The 17,451-nt window shown below is 39.4% G+C and overlaps 1 protein-coding gene across 1 annotated transcript; it reads left to right on the top strand.

Moving 5' to 3' along the window:
* Window positions 1-7,211: 7,211 nt before the first annotated feature.
* On the top strand, window positions 7,212-11,255 carry LOC131604888 (uncharacterized). Its single transcript, XM_058877303.1, has 4 exons — window positions 7,212-7,420; window positions 7,508-8,012; window positions 10,858-10,981; window positions 11,128-11,255. The coding sequence occupies exons 1-4, from the start codon at window positions 7,212-7,214 to the stop codon at window positions 11,253-11,255; spliced, it is 966 nt and encodes a 321-aa protein (XP_058733286.1).
* The last annotated feature ends 6,196 nt before the right edge of the window (window positions 11,256-17,451 follow it).

The following is a 17,451-nucleotide window of genomic DNA, read 5'->3' on the forward strand; positions in this document are numbered from 1 at the left end:
AGTTCGACCACCCTTGAGCTTTAGACTCTGCATCTGGTTTGAATCCAAAAGCGCCCAAGTCATCAACGTCCACCGGAGACTCACACAGAACATCCATTTCTGATGGAATGGAGCAAGTTTTCAGTGGAGTAACCTCTTGTCTGTTGAATGCTTATTGAGAGGAATTTGAAGAAGGATTCATGGTGAATGCTAGGTTGAAGATGAATAAACTAGGGTTTATGCGAAATGCAGAGAATGAGAGAGAGAGAGAGAGAGAGAGAGAGAGAGAGAGAGAGAGAGAGAGAGAGATATAAGAGGGAAAAGAAACGTTTGAAGAATATAAAAGAAAAGAAATAAAAAGAAATGATGGATAGCATTTAATGTTACGTGATGTGAGGAGAGATAATTATGACAAAAGAAGTGATTAGCACAGTTACCTAAGTACGTCCCCTCAACTGCACGCATGCTTGTCCAGAAATAGTGAACACGTGTTTACCATCTGGAAAGCCGGTTACAGCTGTTTTACTTTTAAAGAGATTCTGAATCAACTTAGACAATGAAACGTTAGTAATAACAGAATCACTACTTCTAATTGATTAAAATCAGAATTTCTTATAAAAGACTAATCCAATCACATTTCAGAACTTAACCATACATAAGATCTTCTCATCTTCTCATTCTGGGCATAAATCCATACTGATATTCTTCAGAATGAACTTAAACCTATCTTCAGCAAGGGGTTTTGTAAAGATATCAGCCCATTGATGGTCTGTATCCACAAAGTTTAAAGATATAACACCCTTCTGAACATAGTCCCTTATGAAATGATGTTTAATCTCAATATGTTTAGCTTTTGAATGTAAGATAGGATTCTTTGATAAACATATAGCAGAAGTATTATCACAAAAGATAGGAATGTTACTCTCATATATCTGATAATCTTCTAGCTGACTTCTCATCCAGAGCATTTGTGTGCTACAACCAGCAGCAGCAACATATTCTGCTTTTGTTGCTGAGAGGGCAATTGTAGCTTGCTTCTTGTTGTACCATGAGATCAGATGACTTCCAAGAAATTGACAACTTCCAGAAGTGCTCTTCCTTTCAATTCTATCTCCAGCATAGTCAGCATCACAGAATCCTACTAAGTTGTATTCTTTGGATCTTCTGTAAACTAAACCAACATTAGTAGTACCTTTCAGATACCTCAGAATTCTCTTAACCGCAGTTAAATGAGATTCTCTCGGATCTGATTGGAATCTAGCACACAAACAAACACTGAAGAGAATGTCAGGTCTAGAAGCAGTTAGGTATAGAAGAGATCCAATCATACCTCTATACAACTTCTGATCTACCTTCTTACTTACCTCATCCTTACCTAGGACACATGTTGGATGCATAGGAGTTTTGGCTTCTTTGCTTTCAGAAAGATTAAACTTCTTCAGAAGTTCTTTCACATACTTCGTTTGATGAACATAGGTTCCATCAGAAGCCTGGTTGATTTGAATCCCAAGGAAATACTTGAGTTCTCCCATCATGCTCATTTCAAATTCAGCCTGCATAGACTCAGCAAACTCCTTTCCAAGTGTAGCATTAGATGTTCCAAAGATGATATCATCAACATATATTTGACAAATTAAAATATCCTTTTTAAAGGTTTTACAAAAGAGATTAGTGTCCACTTTTCCTCTAGTGAAACCATTTTCCAGAAGGAAGGAACTTAAATGTTCATACCAAGCTCTAGGAGCTTGCTTCAATCCGTATAATGATTTCTTTAATTTAAAAACATGATTTGGAGACTTGGAGTCTTCAAAACCAGGAGGTTGATGGGCATAAACTTCTTCATCTATATAACCATTTAAGAAGGCACTCTTGACATCCATCTGATAAAGAGTGATGTTGTGTTGAGTGGCAAAAGTGATTAATAGACGAATAGATTCTAACCTGGCCACTGGTGCAAAGGTTTCTGTGTAGTCTATCCCTTCTTGCTGACTATAGCCCTGAGCAACCAGTCTGGCTTTGTTTCTTACCACTTCTCCCTTCTCGCTTAGCTTGGTTCTGAACACCCACTTAGTGCCGATGATGTTAAATCCTTTTGGTCTAGGAACCAAGTCCCATACATCATTCCTTGTAAAATGATTGAGTTCTTCTTGCATGGCAATTATCCAGTCTGGATCTTCTAGAGCTTGATCAACAGAAGTTGGTTCGATCAAAGAAACAAGACCTAATTGACAGTCTGCATTGTTCTTAAGGAATGCCCTTGTTCTGATGGGATCATCTTTCTTCCCAAGAATCACATCTTCTGAGTGAGCTAAAGCAAGTCTAGATGATCTTCTGACTGTTGGTTCTTCAGAAATCCTGAGATTCTCTAAAGATGCAGCAACATGATCTTCTGATCCATTGCTTCTGAGACTTCCAGCTTCTGCAGCTTTGCTTCTTGGTTCTACAGCTTCTGATATATCAATATCTATATCTGCAAAATTCTCAAGCTACTTTGGTTTTTCAAGACCAAGCTTATCATCAAACCTGATATTGATTGATTCTTCTACAGTCAATGTTTTAGTATTGTATACTCTGTAGCCTTTAGAGCGTTCAGAATATCCAAGAAGGAAACACTTTTGTGCTTTAGAATCAAACTTACCAATATGATCTTTAGTATTCAGAATAAAACACACACATCCAAAAGGATGAAAATATGAAATGTTGGGCTTTCTGTTCTTCCACAATTCATAAGGAGTCTTATTTAGAATAGGTCTTATAGAGATTCTATTCTGAATATAACACGCAGTGTTTATTGCTTCTGTCCAGAAGTGTTTAGCCATATTGGTTTCATTGATCATGGTTCTGGCCATTTCTTGAAGAGTCCTATTATTTTGCTCTACAACTCCATTTTGTTGTGGACTTCTAGGGCAAGAGAAATCATGGGCAATACCATTTTCTTTGAAGAACTCCTCAAAGAATCTGTTCTCAAATTCGCCACCATGATCACTTCTGACCTTTATGATCTTGCACTCCTTATCAGATTGGATTTGAGTGCAGAATTCAAAGAACACTAAATGATACTCATCCTTGTGTCTTAAGAACTTTACCCATGTCCAGCGGCTATAATCATCTACGATGACTAATCCATATTTCTTCCCTATGACAGATGCTGTTTTGACTGGGCCAAACAGATCAATGTGCAAGAGTTCTATTGGCCTTGAGGAAGAAACAACATTCTTAGACTTGAATGCAGGTTTGGAGAACTTGCCCTTCTGACATGCTTCACAAAGAGCATCTGATTCGTATTTCAGATTAGGGAGTCCTCTGACCAGTTTTAGTTTGTTAATCTGAGAAATCTTTCTCAAACTAGCATGTCCTAATCTTCTGTGCCAGACCCATTGCTCTTCAGAAACAGACATAAGGCAAGTCACCTTCTGCTTCTCAAGATCTGAAAGATCAATCTTATAAATTTTGTTCTTTCTCTTGCTTGTAAATAGGATTGAGCCATCCTTCTGACTTACAGCCTTGCAAGACTTTTGATTGAACATTACATCATAACCATTGTCACTTAATTGACTTATGGACAATAAGTTATGCGTTAATCCTTCTACAAGAAGTACATTAGTTATGGAAGGAGAGTTACCAAGACTTATGGTTCTAGAGCCAATGATTTTGCCCTTCTGATCTCCTCCAAACTTGACTTCTCCACCTGGTTTAAGCACCAGGTCTTGGAATGTAGACCTTCTTCCCGTCATGTGTCGCGAGCATCCAGAGTCCAGGTACCATGACATTTTGCTTTTTGTCCTCTTTGCAGCCAAGGATATCTGCAACAGAAATTATCTTCTCCTTAGGTACCCACAATTTCTTGGGTCCTTTCTTGTTAGTTCTCCTCAAGTTCTGATTGAACTTGGGTTTAGCATAATATTTAACAGGAGGAACAACATGATATTCTTTAGGTTTGTCAGCATGATATTTCTTAGGATGTGTCACATGCTTTTTAGTGTGAACAGTGTTAAAGCTCTGTGCATGTGAAGTGAGCCTAATATCATGTGCATGGCCATATTTGAATTGATCATACAATGGCTTGTATGTGATCTTCAGATCATCAACAGGTTCAAATTTATGTGCGGTATCACCCTCATAGCCAAAGCCAAACCTTCTGTTTCCAGAAACACCATATATCATAGAAGCAAGATGACTTCTGCCAATACTTCTAGATAAGAACTTTCTGAAGCTCGAGTCATATTCTTTCAGAATATGATTGAGACTTGGAATGGATTTTTCTGTTTCAGAAGGAGATCCACTATCTTTGGATACATTTAAAATTTTTTCCTTCAGATCAGAATTTTCCACTTCCAGCTTCTTAGTTTCAAATTCAAACTGCTTCTTCAGCTTTTTATATTTGATACTAAGATGAGCCTTGAGTTCCAGAAGTTCTGTTAAACTGGAAACTAACTCTTCTCTAGATAGTTCAGAAAATACCTCTTTAGAATCTGATTCTGATGTAGATTCTGATCCATCATCTCCTGTAGCCATCAGCGCGAAGTTGGCTTGCTCTCCTTCAGAGTCTGATTCTGATTCTGATTCAGAATCATCCCATGTTGCCATAAGACCTTTCTTCTTATGAAACTTCTTCTTGGGATTCTCCTTCTGAAGTTTTGGACACTCGTTCTTGTAGTGTCCAGGCTCATTGCACTCATAGCAGACAACCTTCTTCTTGTCAGATCTTCTGTCACCAGAAGATTCTCCTCGTTTAAATCTCTTTGAACTTCTGACGCCTCTGAACTTCCTTTGCTTGCTTTTCCAGAGTTGGTTTACCATTCTGGTGATCATGGACATTTCATCTTCTTCTTCAGATTCTGATTCTTCAGGATCTTCTTCTTTGGCCTGAAAAGCGTTAGTGCATTTTTTAAAATTAGATTTTAATGCAATAGACTTACCTTTCTTTTGAGGCTCGTTTGCATCCAGCTCTATTTCATGGCTTCCCAAGGAACTGATAAGCTCTTCCAAAGAAACTTCATTCAGATTCTTGGCAATCTTGAATGCAGTCACCGTTGGACCCCATCTTCTGGGTAAGCTTCTGATGATCTTCTTTACATGATCAGCCTTGGTGTAGCCTTTATCCAGAACTCTCAATCCAGCAGTTAGAGTTTGAAATCTTGAGAACATCTTCTCAATATCTTCATCATCCTCCATCTTGAAGGCTTCATATTTCTGGATTAGAGCAAGAGCTTTAGTCTCCTTGACTTGAGCATTTCCCTCATGGGTCATTTTCAATGACTCATATATATCATAGGTCGTTTCCCTGTTAGATATCTTCTCATACTCAGCATGAGAGATAGCATTCAACAAAACAGTCCTACATTTATGATGATTCTTGAAAAGCTTCTTTTGATCACCATCCATTTCTTGCCTTGTAAGCTTTACGCCACTAGCTTTTACTGGATGTTTGTAACCATCCATCAGAAGATCCCATAGTTCACCATCTAGACCAAGAAAGTAACTTTCTAGTTTATCTTTCCAGTATTCAAAGTTTTCACCATCAAATACTGGTGGTCTAGTATAACCATTGTTACCATTATATTGCTCAGCAGAGCCATATGTAGATGCAGGTGGGTTTGTTGGAGTTTCACCAGCCATCTTTTACTGAAGCGTTTTTCTCTTCCTGAATCTTTTCTAAACACGGTTAAGTGCTTGCACCTTAGAACCGGCGCTCTGATGCCAATTGAAGGATAGAAAAACACTTAGAAAGGGGGGGGGGGTTTGAATAAGTGTAGTCTAAAAACTTGAACGATAAAAACAATTTGCACGGTTATTTTTATCCTGGTTCATTGTTAACTAAACTACTCCAGTCCACCCCCTTGGAGTGATTTACCTCACCTGAGGATTTAATCCACTAATCTCAACAGATTACAATGGTTTTCCACTTAGCCCACGACTAAGTCTTCTAGAGTATCCTGATCACAACCTGATCACTCTAGGAACAAATGCTTAGACACAAGCTAAGACTTTCTAGAGTATCCTGACCACCACGTGATCACTCTAGTTACAACTGCTTAGACACAAGCTAAGACTTCCTAGAGTATCCTGATCACACTTGATCACTCTAGTTACTAACAAATTAATGTAATCAATTCTAAGAGTATTACAATGCTTCTGAAAAGCTTTAATCACAACAATGATATTTCTCTTAAAGTTTAAGCTTAATCTCACTAATATATTACAACAACAATGTAGTGAGCTTTGATGAAGATGAAGTTTGTGAGTTTTGATTTGAACAGCATTTCAGCAAGTTTTTCAGAATAAGTTCGTTCAGAATTGGTAACCTTGCTTCTCATCAGAACTTCATATTTATAGGCACTTGAGAAGATGACCGTTGGGAGCATTTAATGCTTTGCGTATTCCGTACAGCATTGCATTTAATGTTTCACACTTTTGTCAACTACCTCGAGCCTTGTTTACGCTGTGTCTACTGACGTTGCCTTTAATAGCTTCTAACGTTCCTTTTGTCAGTCAGTGTAGCCTGCCATCTTGTACTTGCTTCTGATCTGATGTTTATGTATACAACGTTTGAAAATCATCAGAGTCAAACAGCTTGGTGCAGAGCATCTTCTTGTCTTCTGACCTTGAAGTGCTTCTAAGCGTGATACCATGAGAGCTTCAGTGCTTCTGCTTCTGAACTCAAGTTCTTCTGATGCTTCCATAGACCCATGTTCTGATTCTGCTTTGACCATCTTCTGATGTCTCGCCAGACCATGTTCTGATGTTGCATGCTGAACCTTCCGAGTCAAAGCTTCTGAGCGCTGATTTGTGCATACTCTTTATATATTTCCTGAAAGGGAAATTGCAGTGTATTAAAGTACCACATTATCTCATACAAAATTCATATCCTTGTTATCATCAAAACTAAGAATATTGATCAGAACAAATCTTGTTCTAACACTTTGGAGGCTATGGCTCAAGCTCTGGAACATCAACCTAACGCTGATGAGAATGCTGGATCTCGCAGTTTGGCTACCTTACAGAGGGAGAACCCGCCGGTCTTCAAAGGCAAGCATGACCCCGATGGAGACTTAGAGTGGTTGAAAGAAATCGAGAGGATCTTCCGTGTAATGGATTGTACTCAGGCTCAAAAAGTTCGCTATGGGACGCATATGCTAGCAGTCGAAGCTGACGACTAGTGGCTAGCAACACGTCAGAGACTAGAAGCTGCAGGTGAAGAGATCACTTGGGATGTGTTCCGAAGGGAATTTATGAGAAAGTATTATCCTGAGAGTGTCCGTGGTAAGAAGGAAATTGAGTTCCACGAATTGAAACAAGGGAACATGTCAGTGACTGACTATGTTGCTAAGTTCATTGAATTGGCCAAATTTTATCCGTACTATGATGGAGAGGGTGCAGAGTTTTCAAAATGCGTTAAGTTTGAAAATGGGTTACGCTCTGAGATCAAGAAGGCTATAGGGTATTAGCAGATCCACGTTTTCCCTAACTTGGTAGACAGCTGCAGAATTTTTGAGGAAGATAATGCTGCTCACTATAAGATTGTCAGTGATAGAAGAGGTAAGCAGAATCAGCAACGTGGCAAGCCTTATGACACTCCAGCTGGAAAGGGCAAACAGAGAGCTGCTCCGGGCCAGAGAACAAGTGGGGGAGGTGCTCCTGCTCCGATTATGTGTTTTAAATGTGGGAAGGCTGGTCATAAGAGTACTTACTACACTGATGACGTTAAGAAGTGTTTCCGTTGTGGCAAGACTGGTCATATGATGTTTGAATGCAGACATAAAGAAGTGGTTTGTTTTAACTGCAGCGAAGAAGGACACATTGGAAGTCAGTGTCAGAAACCAAAGAAGGCACAAACTGGTGGTAAGGTGTTCGCATTGGCTGGTACTCAGACCAGCATTGAGGACAGACTCATTAGAGGTACTTGCTTCATCAATAGTATGCCTTTAACTACTATTATCGATACTGGTGCTACTCATTGTTTTATTGCTGCTGAATGTGTTGAAAAGTTGGGTCTTGTGCTATCTTCGATTAATGGCGAGATGGTAGTTGAGGTTTGTCGCACGCTCACGAAAAATGAACAGAGTCGCCACTAATATATTTATCCCATAAGGGAAAGGAATACCAGGAAACCTAAAAAAGGAAGGAACAGGGTCTTGCGACCAGAGAATCTAGGTACGGGAGTCGATTACGCAAGGGGAAGGTGCTAGCACCCCTCACGCCCATCATACTCGATGGTATCCACCTATGTTTGTTTCTATCTAAAGGGTGTGTACTATGTCTATGTCTATATGTGAATGAATGCAAAATGTAGGGAAAATAAAGAATTGTACTCGCACGGGCCCTACCCCGCTGCCTACGTATCCTTTTCAGGAATCAGAGTTACCGTAGCTCGGCTCAAGATTTTCTGTTTGTTTTTGTGTTTTTTAGTTGGGCGGAGTTAACGTTCGTGCTCTTGCATAAGGGGTCGCCTACGATGCGTTCAAGCGGAAATAACAATGCCCTTAAGAAAGAAGAAAAAGAGATTGGTTTGTGTCTTTTAGGGTAGATAAGTGATGAACAGTTCCCAATACCGGGCCACTCACCACTTTCTCTACTTTGTTTTAATTCGAACCATTGTTAGGTGTTTTATGTGTTTTTTTGTGTATTTTTTAAGGGGAATTTATTTGCGATTTGAATCACATAAAAGTGTATAACGATAGAGAAACAGATTAAGGAATGGATCCCACTCATCTCTCTTCCATCATATAGTGATCGAGAAACAGATTAGGGAATGAATCTCACTCATTTCTCTCCCCCTAAGTGATTAAGAAACAGATTAGGGAATAAATCCCACTCGTTTCTCTCTCACTATTAGTAACGTGTGATTCGCATCTTCTGTTTATTAAGTATTTTAAAGGATGAAAAGAAAAAAGGATGAAAGAAGGGAACTAATCCTATGTTCTAATCTAAGTGTTGTTTATGTACAAAGGAAACCTAATGTTAACATACTAAAGAAGGGAACTAATCCTATGTTCTAATCTAAGAGTACTTACTACAAATTTTAATAGAGTCAGGGGGGTTTAAAGTTGAATATGGTGGTGCATGAGTAATTGTGGGCGCTGGGCCCAATCAATAGCCCAACAGGTTTTTTGTTTCAGACTAAGTGTGGCCAAAAAGTGGTAGGATGGGCCATAAGGGAGTGTAATCAGCATTTCAGTGAAGGCCCACGGGTTTATTTTTGTGCCAAACACGAATGGAATGATGGGCCTGATGGGGGTATGCTATAGCAATTCGTTGATAAGGCCCACTAAGGATTGACTTGATCCAAATTATTTTTAAAAAATATTAAGTCTTAAAAAAACAGTTAATTGGATAAAATAAAAAAAGAAAAGAAAAGGGGATAATTGAGAAAGGAATTAGGGTTCTTTCGTGTGACCATTCACCTTCTTCTCAACCCAACCCTCTCTCTTTCGTCCTCACGATTTCCAGCGAGAGTCTCCGCTGTGAGTCACCGATAACTCCACCATAATCTAACTCCGTTCTCACTCTCCTCTATGCCCTATCCTCTCTGATGAAATTGAACTCTCTGGCCACCGTATGCAAAACGAAACAAGCTCCTCTATCTGACTCGTTCTCACTCTTTCTCGATCTCACTCAAACTCACACAACGAAACGAAAGAAGAGTGGAAACGGAGACTCACCTGTTGAAGATCGAAGACGGAAGATAAAAAACCAGAGAGAAAGCTCCTAGCTGTGAACGCGAAATAAATGTGTGAGTGATCTTCTACCCAGGTATCGTTATCGTTCTTGTTCTTCGATATACTTTCTGCTCTTCTTCTTTTTCGATTTTCTCTTCTTCTTCTTCTTTCCGTGTGCAATTTCTTCTGTGTTGTTGTAGTATTGCGTGAGAGTGAGTGATATTGGGAGAGTGTGAGTTTGTTGTCGTATTGATGTGTTCTGAGAGATTAGGGTAGAGTGTTGAGAATCAGTGAGGCTTGAAGGATTGAGAGTTGCGGAAAGATGGAAGCATGAGATTGGTGATTTGAAGATGTGATGGAGGTTTTGCTCGATTGAAGGAGTTTTAGTGGTTGAAACTCCAACAATGGTGATGATGGGCTTTGGTGAAGGTGAGGGAGAGAGATGAATGGTGGAAATGGCGTGAAGAAGAAGTGTGATAATGGTGTGTGTGAGGAATTGTGGAAGGTGAAAATGAGCGTGTTATGAAGATGAATGTTCAGGGAGGAAAATGAAGGGAATGGCGTAGGAAGAGAAGAGGTGAAAAATGGCGTGAAGAAGAACAAAATGGTGGGAGGTTCTGTTATATAGATGTGTTATTTGTGAAATCAGTTAGAGGGAGAGAGATTAGGGCCTAGGATGATGATTTTCGGTTATGAATTGGAGGGTGGATCTGAGAGTTAGTTATTTTTTGTTTTGGTTGTTATAGGATAGTTAGAGGTTGTTTGATTTTCTGTTAGGCTGGTTATGTGAGCTGGCCTAGTTAGTTATATGGCAGTTAGAATCGGTTATAACTGTTTGGATGAGCTGGAATTCTGTCAATGGTTGGAAAATAGTTGGAATATAGTTTTGACAGTTAGAAAATAGGTTGATTGAGTGAAGCTAGGCTAAGTGTAAGATTGGTTAGTAGTTGTATGGCTGACCTGAACTTGTTTATTTTTCTTTGTATTTTGATGGTGAATGTATGGACTCAAGTGAGTGTATGTGTATGTACCTGTGCTTGTGAATGGAACTGCTATGAATTGTTAGAAATTTGTTTTCTCTTTCTGTTTTTTCATTAATGAACCGGTTTGGTTTTGCTGACTCCTTTTGTTAACAGTTAGCTTGAATCGGTTTTGTGAGATGGTTTCTAAACCGGTTTATTTGGTTTAATATGCAGGTGGTTATTTTTGTACGATGCAGGGATCGATTTCGGTAATGTGCTGCTGCAAGGTTCAGTTGGGGTTTGTGATTGCAAAGTGTTGTCTGGTTTATTACTTTGAACCTTATCTTTGTAGAATGTTAGCATTGGTTCATTGTGCAGCGGGTCTTTAATGTTTGAATTATATTGCAAGGCTGACTTGCTTATGTTTGAACTGATGACAATTTCTTTCCTCTACTTTTGTTGATAGCTTGCTGCAAATTCAATATGTGGAACTTGAATAGTAATGATGTTATTCTTTTTGTATGCAGGGCTGAGTGTATTGGCAAGGTTCACACAGGTTTGGAATTTGGGAGGTGGAATGGTTAAGGCTCGTGGTTATTTGGAGGCATACATTGGATATGAGCAAGACATAGAGATTGGTGTATATGGGGAGTAAGATCATGAAACTGAAGTAGCAATGGCTTGATGGAGACCACTGAATCTGACTTGGAAACAGGATAGGGCAAGGATAGGTGTTGACTTTGGTCAACTGTTTGACCAAAAAGTCAACAGTTGACCAAAAGTCAACTTTAGGTCAAAAGCTTGATTTTCTTGTATTCTTTGTAATGATATTGATATATTTGCCATCCTTCTTTTTTGTAACATGATACTTTTTCTTTTAATGAATTTTGAATGAGGAATAATGTGCATCTTGGATAAGCTTTTGACGATCTTGAATGATGGATCTTGTATGAAAATATTTGAAAATTCTTGAATGAATGAACGTGTTTTCCATAACGCTTGAATATCCTTCTACATGACATTTGTCTTAAGTTTCAAGTAACTTGCTTCTCAAGACCTCACCCACAAATACTTAATAACTTTAATTATCTTTGAACTCAAATCCACTTCAAATTTCAATGAACAGCTCTAATCAACCTGATCTTCAATGAATCCTTTAATTCAATTCAATTCACCAATTCAAATCAGACTTGTGTATCAAGCGACTAGCGTTAACACGAATGATGCCTTAAGTACAATGCAATCTTCAAGTTCATCCTCTTGTACCGTAGTTCAACAATGATCTCAGAGCAAAATCACAATGCCTTGAGGGAAACACTAATGAGAGAACCTAATTCGATGATCCTTAGTTGGAAACTTTCTCAAGCTCAAACACAGCAGGTGAAACCTCACCATTGGTCAACCATAGGGAAATAAACCCTGATCTCACGCTTCAGTGCTGGAAGCTTCAGAAGAATCAGACTTTAATTGTCATGCACACCTCAAACTCAATACTAAGCCCTAGGCTTTGGAACTCCTTGGTCCCAGTGCCATGTTATTGTCTAATGAATGCATGGGTTATGTTAGATGACCTAATGGAAGGTATATACATGAATGCAAAGCCTAAGCCAGATAATATCGAAAGGGTAGGACAAATTTGGGGTATGACAGCTGCCCATATTTAATCGTCTTAAACCTGAAGGTGAGATTGGCGTTAGCCTTTCGAACATTCGAGGTAGAAGAAGATTAAATATCAAAGTAACAGAAATTTGTCCTAAAGAGAAGATGGTGTAAATGTTATCCTTATTTTTTCCTGATATCTGCTGGGGAAAGAGAATTTTGTTTTTCTGGTGGAAGATTTCACAGTGGGTGATTGGATTTGAACGGGGGTAGCTTGTCACGTGACAACGGTGCCAATACAAGGTTCTCACAAGAAGCGGTTGTATGAAACATGACTTAAAGGAAAAGATCTCGTACGATCTATGACTTAACAATGACTCGACACCAGGAGAAGATCTAAGGGCGGTCTTCAGGACTGAAAGGAAACGATCTCGTATGATCTATGAATCAACATCGACTCGACACGAGGAGAAGACCTATGGATGATCTTCAGGACTGAAAGGAAACGATCTCGTATGATCTATGACTCAACATCGACTTGACACGAGGAGAAGACCTATGGATGATCTTCAAGACTGAAAGAACAAGATCTCGTATGATCTATGACTCAACATCGACTCGACACCAGGAGAAGACCTAAGGATGATCTTCAGGACTGAAAGAATAAGATCTCGTACGATCTATGACTCAACATCGACTCGACACCAGCAGAAGACCTAAGGATGATCTTCAGGACTGAAAGAATAAGATCTCGTACGATCTATGACTCAACATCGACTCGACACCAGGAGAAGACCTATGGATGATCTTCAGGACTAAAAGAATAAGATCTCGTACGACCTATGACTCAACATCGACTCGACACCAGGAGCAGACCTAAGGATGATCTTCAGGACTGAAAGAATAAGATCTCGTACGATCTATGACTCAACATCGACTCGACACCAGGAGAAGACCTACGGATGATCTTCAGGACTGAAAGAATAAGATCTCGTACGATCTATGACTCAACATCGACTCGACACCAGGGGAAGATTATCAACAACATTGAGGCTGGGGATTGGAAATTGGTTTTGAAATGGTTTGCCAGGACGGAAACTGGGCTTTAAAAGGGTTTGCCGGGACGGAAGACAAAGCACTCACAACACAGGGGTTGGACCTGAAAATTTTGTCCGCATGGGGGAAAGGAACCACAGAGACTAGTGACGACTAGACTTGGTCAAAAGACATCGGTAAACACTGAAGAATCACGAAGATATTGATGCTTGCGAAGCATAAGAATTACATTAATCCCTCAGGCCAAAGGCGGGGTGTAACTCTTCAAGAGCGGCAATTATTCGAATTGCCACACACCAAGTATGGTTATTCAAACGATTGAAAAATGAGATGGGTTGAATGCCCACCCTCATTCACGCTCTAATCTGCACGCAGCATACGGGAAATAACCTCGGAGACAACGATTCTGACAAAGAAAGACATTGCATCCGATCCACACTGGAGAGAGAAAACGAGACTTCTTATGGAAATTGAGGATACCAGGTATCGGCACCGTGGCTTGAGGAGATTTGTAATGTAGTAGCAGATATCAATCGGAGTTTGTAAGGACAATATTTTATGCGGGGAAGTATCGTCGTCTTGATTGAGTGCTGATTTGTATTATCTGGCTTATGCTGTGTATGCATGTTTGAATTTTTCTATGGCGTAATGCTCCATTTTGATGGATATACTACGCTTTTGAGGATGCAATGTTATATGCAGTGAACGCTATATGCAGAGTGCCAAATAAAGGCATTAGTGAGGTAAACACCAGGGAGAATCCCCTTAGTGTTAAGAATTATGTAGAGATGCCAATAGATATTGGACTTTGACTTGCAAGATGACCCTTCTGGTTGTTGACTTGAAGAATAACTTCTGACTTCTCACCACATGCCATTGTTTGGAGGATTTTCAACTTGAGGAGTTTCCCTCGATTCACCATGTTAGGGATGAGAAATCCAGATAAGGAGACCGAATTGGGGAAGTGGAGCAACTCCCATGAGAAATAAACTCCTATGCTTGAGGGATAGAACAAACTCTTAGGAGAAATAAACTCCTGTGCTTGGGGGGAGAATAAATTTCCAGGAAGGATCCTATGGTCGGGGAGAGACAAGATAACCCAAAAGATTGTGCCCCAAGCTTCATGACCCATGAAGGTATTTGCTCTAAAGGATCCTTGGAGAGATTTGTCGAATATCGACGTAACTGCCCCAGATTGGTTGAACTCAAGAGAGATTCCTCAACTTGATTGCCCCAGATTGATCAAATATTGAAGAGATTTATCGACATGATTGCCCCAGATATGCTGAATTTGAGAGGTCAAACCTCGACTTAATTTCCCCTGATTAGGTACATCTTACTAGAATCCCCAAGCTTTCTTTGTTTTGAAGTCAAACAAATATGGAAACTACTTTACCACGCTCAATTGAGTCTTCAAACTCTTCCCCTCAGAGTAATCAAAGAATGCATCAACTGTTCATGCCTAATGAATTTCTTTAGAGAACCTGCCCCTTGATGGTCAACATTTGAGATGATTAGCTTTTACTCCTTGGAGTTCTCAAGTCTCCTGCACTCTGACATGATCAAGTTACTCACTGATTCTCATTTTGAAAATTTCCTTGATGTTAAGCACATAATTTGTATGCAAAAGAATGTTAATTCTAAGAATGATGATTCTAATGCAAAACCTATGTTAGTCTTGAAGTTCAAAGAAACTTTTTATTGAAATGAGGTTGCGACCTCTCGTGAATGGATCACTAGTTGACACAACCTCGATTTTTGCATATGGAAGATAAAGAAAACGTATGATACCAACATGGATATGAGTCTCACTTCATTGGGAGTCAGTTAAACGCTATCTCATCGGAGTGCGCTTTCAAAATAAACCCTACTTCAATTAGGACTTTTAAGGGTTGTAATTTGGTCGGGTTCACGGTTTTTAGAAAACAAAGGATTTTTAGGCTCAAAATTATTTGTACCCACCCCCTTCGTGATAATCTCCATTCCTATGTTTAGTTAACTTGACACGAGTGTTCATCCCTCACGAGGAATTTGGAATGGTTGAGGAATCAATGAGGTTCTTTGGACATGGCAGTCGCTCACCTTTTATTCTTCTGATTCATTATCACACGACTTTGTCCTTGCTTGACAATTTTATCATCTTTTTTCTCATGCTTCTTTTGCCATTTTTCTCTTCATCCTTTTTCGCCATTTTTTTTTTGCTATTATATTTTTTTTTGAACAAACCGTGTGACCTCGCATTATCTTTGATTCGTTAGAGGTGATCGCAACTGCCTCACTCCTTTGATTTGATGAAGGATTACCATCGTGGTATCGTCATCTCTTGATCTCTTGATGGAATAAGGATAATCATTGCGGTTTTGACATTCCTCAACCTTTTGAAGGATAACCATTGTTGTATACTTAAATGCATACCCTTTTGGTGAGTTTTGAACACTCGATCAAGTTAAATGAACATTACCCTGCCCCAGGGTTTAAATTAAGGGTTTTTTTGTATAGAAAAGAAACTCCTACTTCAAGGCTCAAAGGGGTTGACGAGGGTCTATCTCCCTTATATCTCCGGTGTTTGGGGATTTAAAACAATGCATGTACATCCTCAGTAGGGTTTTATTCAAAAACACACGATTAGAGATTTTGCATTTTTATTTTTCATCATTCTCCCTCAGCTCTTTGCCTAAGCAAGCGATTAGTAAAGTTGGTATCATAATGCCAAAAACATTTTATGAGTGAAAACGAATGGATTACTTCAAGACAAACATAAACAATGTATTTTTATTTTCATTCAGAAATTGACAAGTTTTTACATGCTATCAATGCTTAAACAAACAAAGGAAAAATTACAAATGAGAATGTAGTAAAGACACTAAATGAATGTCATTGTTGAGGGGACTTGGCTCCGTCTGGACTTATTGCTCTTGAATACTTCCTGCAGTTTTGAGACCTCATAGGGACTTCAATTTATGCATGAACCTCTTGGAGTGAACAAACATACAATCCTCAGTTGAATGGTTTTGTGCTCCGGCATGGTAGTCACTTAGCATTATCATGTGTTCCTTCCGAACACTTCAGATTACTTCAAAAGGAAACTCCAACGAAGTCACCCCAGAGTTGTAAATTTTTGCCTTACTTTAGGGATTCGAGCAATGCGAGTGATGCGATGCTCAAGATAAGAGTATGTCTTGCTTATCCCTCAATCGGGAGCCCCAAGCATAGATGTTGGAGAAGTATTCACCATCAAACACGGAGGAACCTTGTGTGGTCATCAAACTTAGAAAAGTTATATGTTGTAAGGAAGACCCAAAACACTAATTGAAACACCAAACCTCAGAGATACACCTAAGCACAAGAACCTTGAGAATGAGAGATGCTTCTACAGAACACTCTGGATTACCACCTGGAAAAAGATTCCGACGAAGTTGCACAAGGATTTGTGGTGCTTTTATTATTATCATGCCAACGAGTTCAAACAAGGAAGTAGCCTTCAACAAAATAGGAAATACTGAAATGAGAATGCAGAAGTGAAATGATGATTGCCATTGTCGAGGAGGCTCGACTCCTTCTAGGCCTATTGTTCTTTGGTGATGCTTTATGGAATACGGACATTCATTTGGGCATGAAATCTTCGATTTATGTGTAAGCCATTTGGAGTGAATGATATCGCTTTGGAGTCAATAAGATCCTGGACTTTGCATTTCAGAATATTACAATCCTCAGTTGTATGTCCAGATGCCCCAGAATGGTACTCACACTTGGCGTTTAAGTCATATCCCTGAGGAATTGGTGTTGGAGGGGGCTTAGATTCCCTTAGTTGGACCAAAGAATCCTTGAGTAAATGAGAGAGCAGTTGACTATAGGTCATAGGAATCGGGTCAATTCTTCTTGACGGTCTCCTTGGCCTTTGCGGACCCTGTTGTTGGTGATGATTCAAATACCCAATCTGTTCAGGTGTCTTCCTCTTTTGATTTGGCTGAGAAACAATCAAAGACTGATAAAGTGGAGAATTTGGAATCCAAGATAGTGTGTTGTCCTTCTGACTTGAAGTAGATCCGGCATAGAAGTATGAATCAACCTTTTCTTCCACCACAATTGGAGCCCTATTGCTTTGAACACTCATACCTTCTGGGGTGAACAAAATCACTTTTGAGTCAATGAGATCTTGAATTTGGTATTTCAGCGCCCTACAATTCTCAATATCA

This window comes from Vicia villosa, linkage group LG5 (assembly GCF_029867415.1).
Source record: "Vicia villosa cultivar HV-30 ecotype Madison, WI linkage group LG5, Vvil1.0, whole genome shotgun sequence".
NCBI classification, from domain to species: domain Eukaryota; kingdom Viridiplantae; phylum Streptophyta; class Magnoliopsida; order Fabales; family Fabaceae; genus Vicia; species Vicia villosa.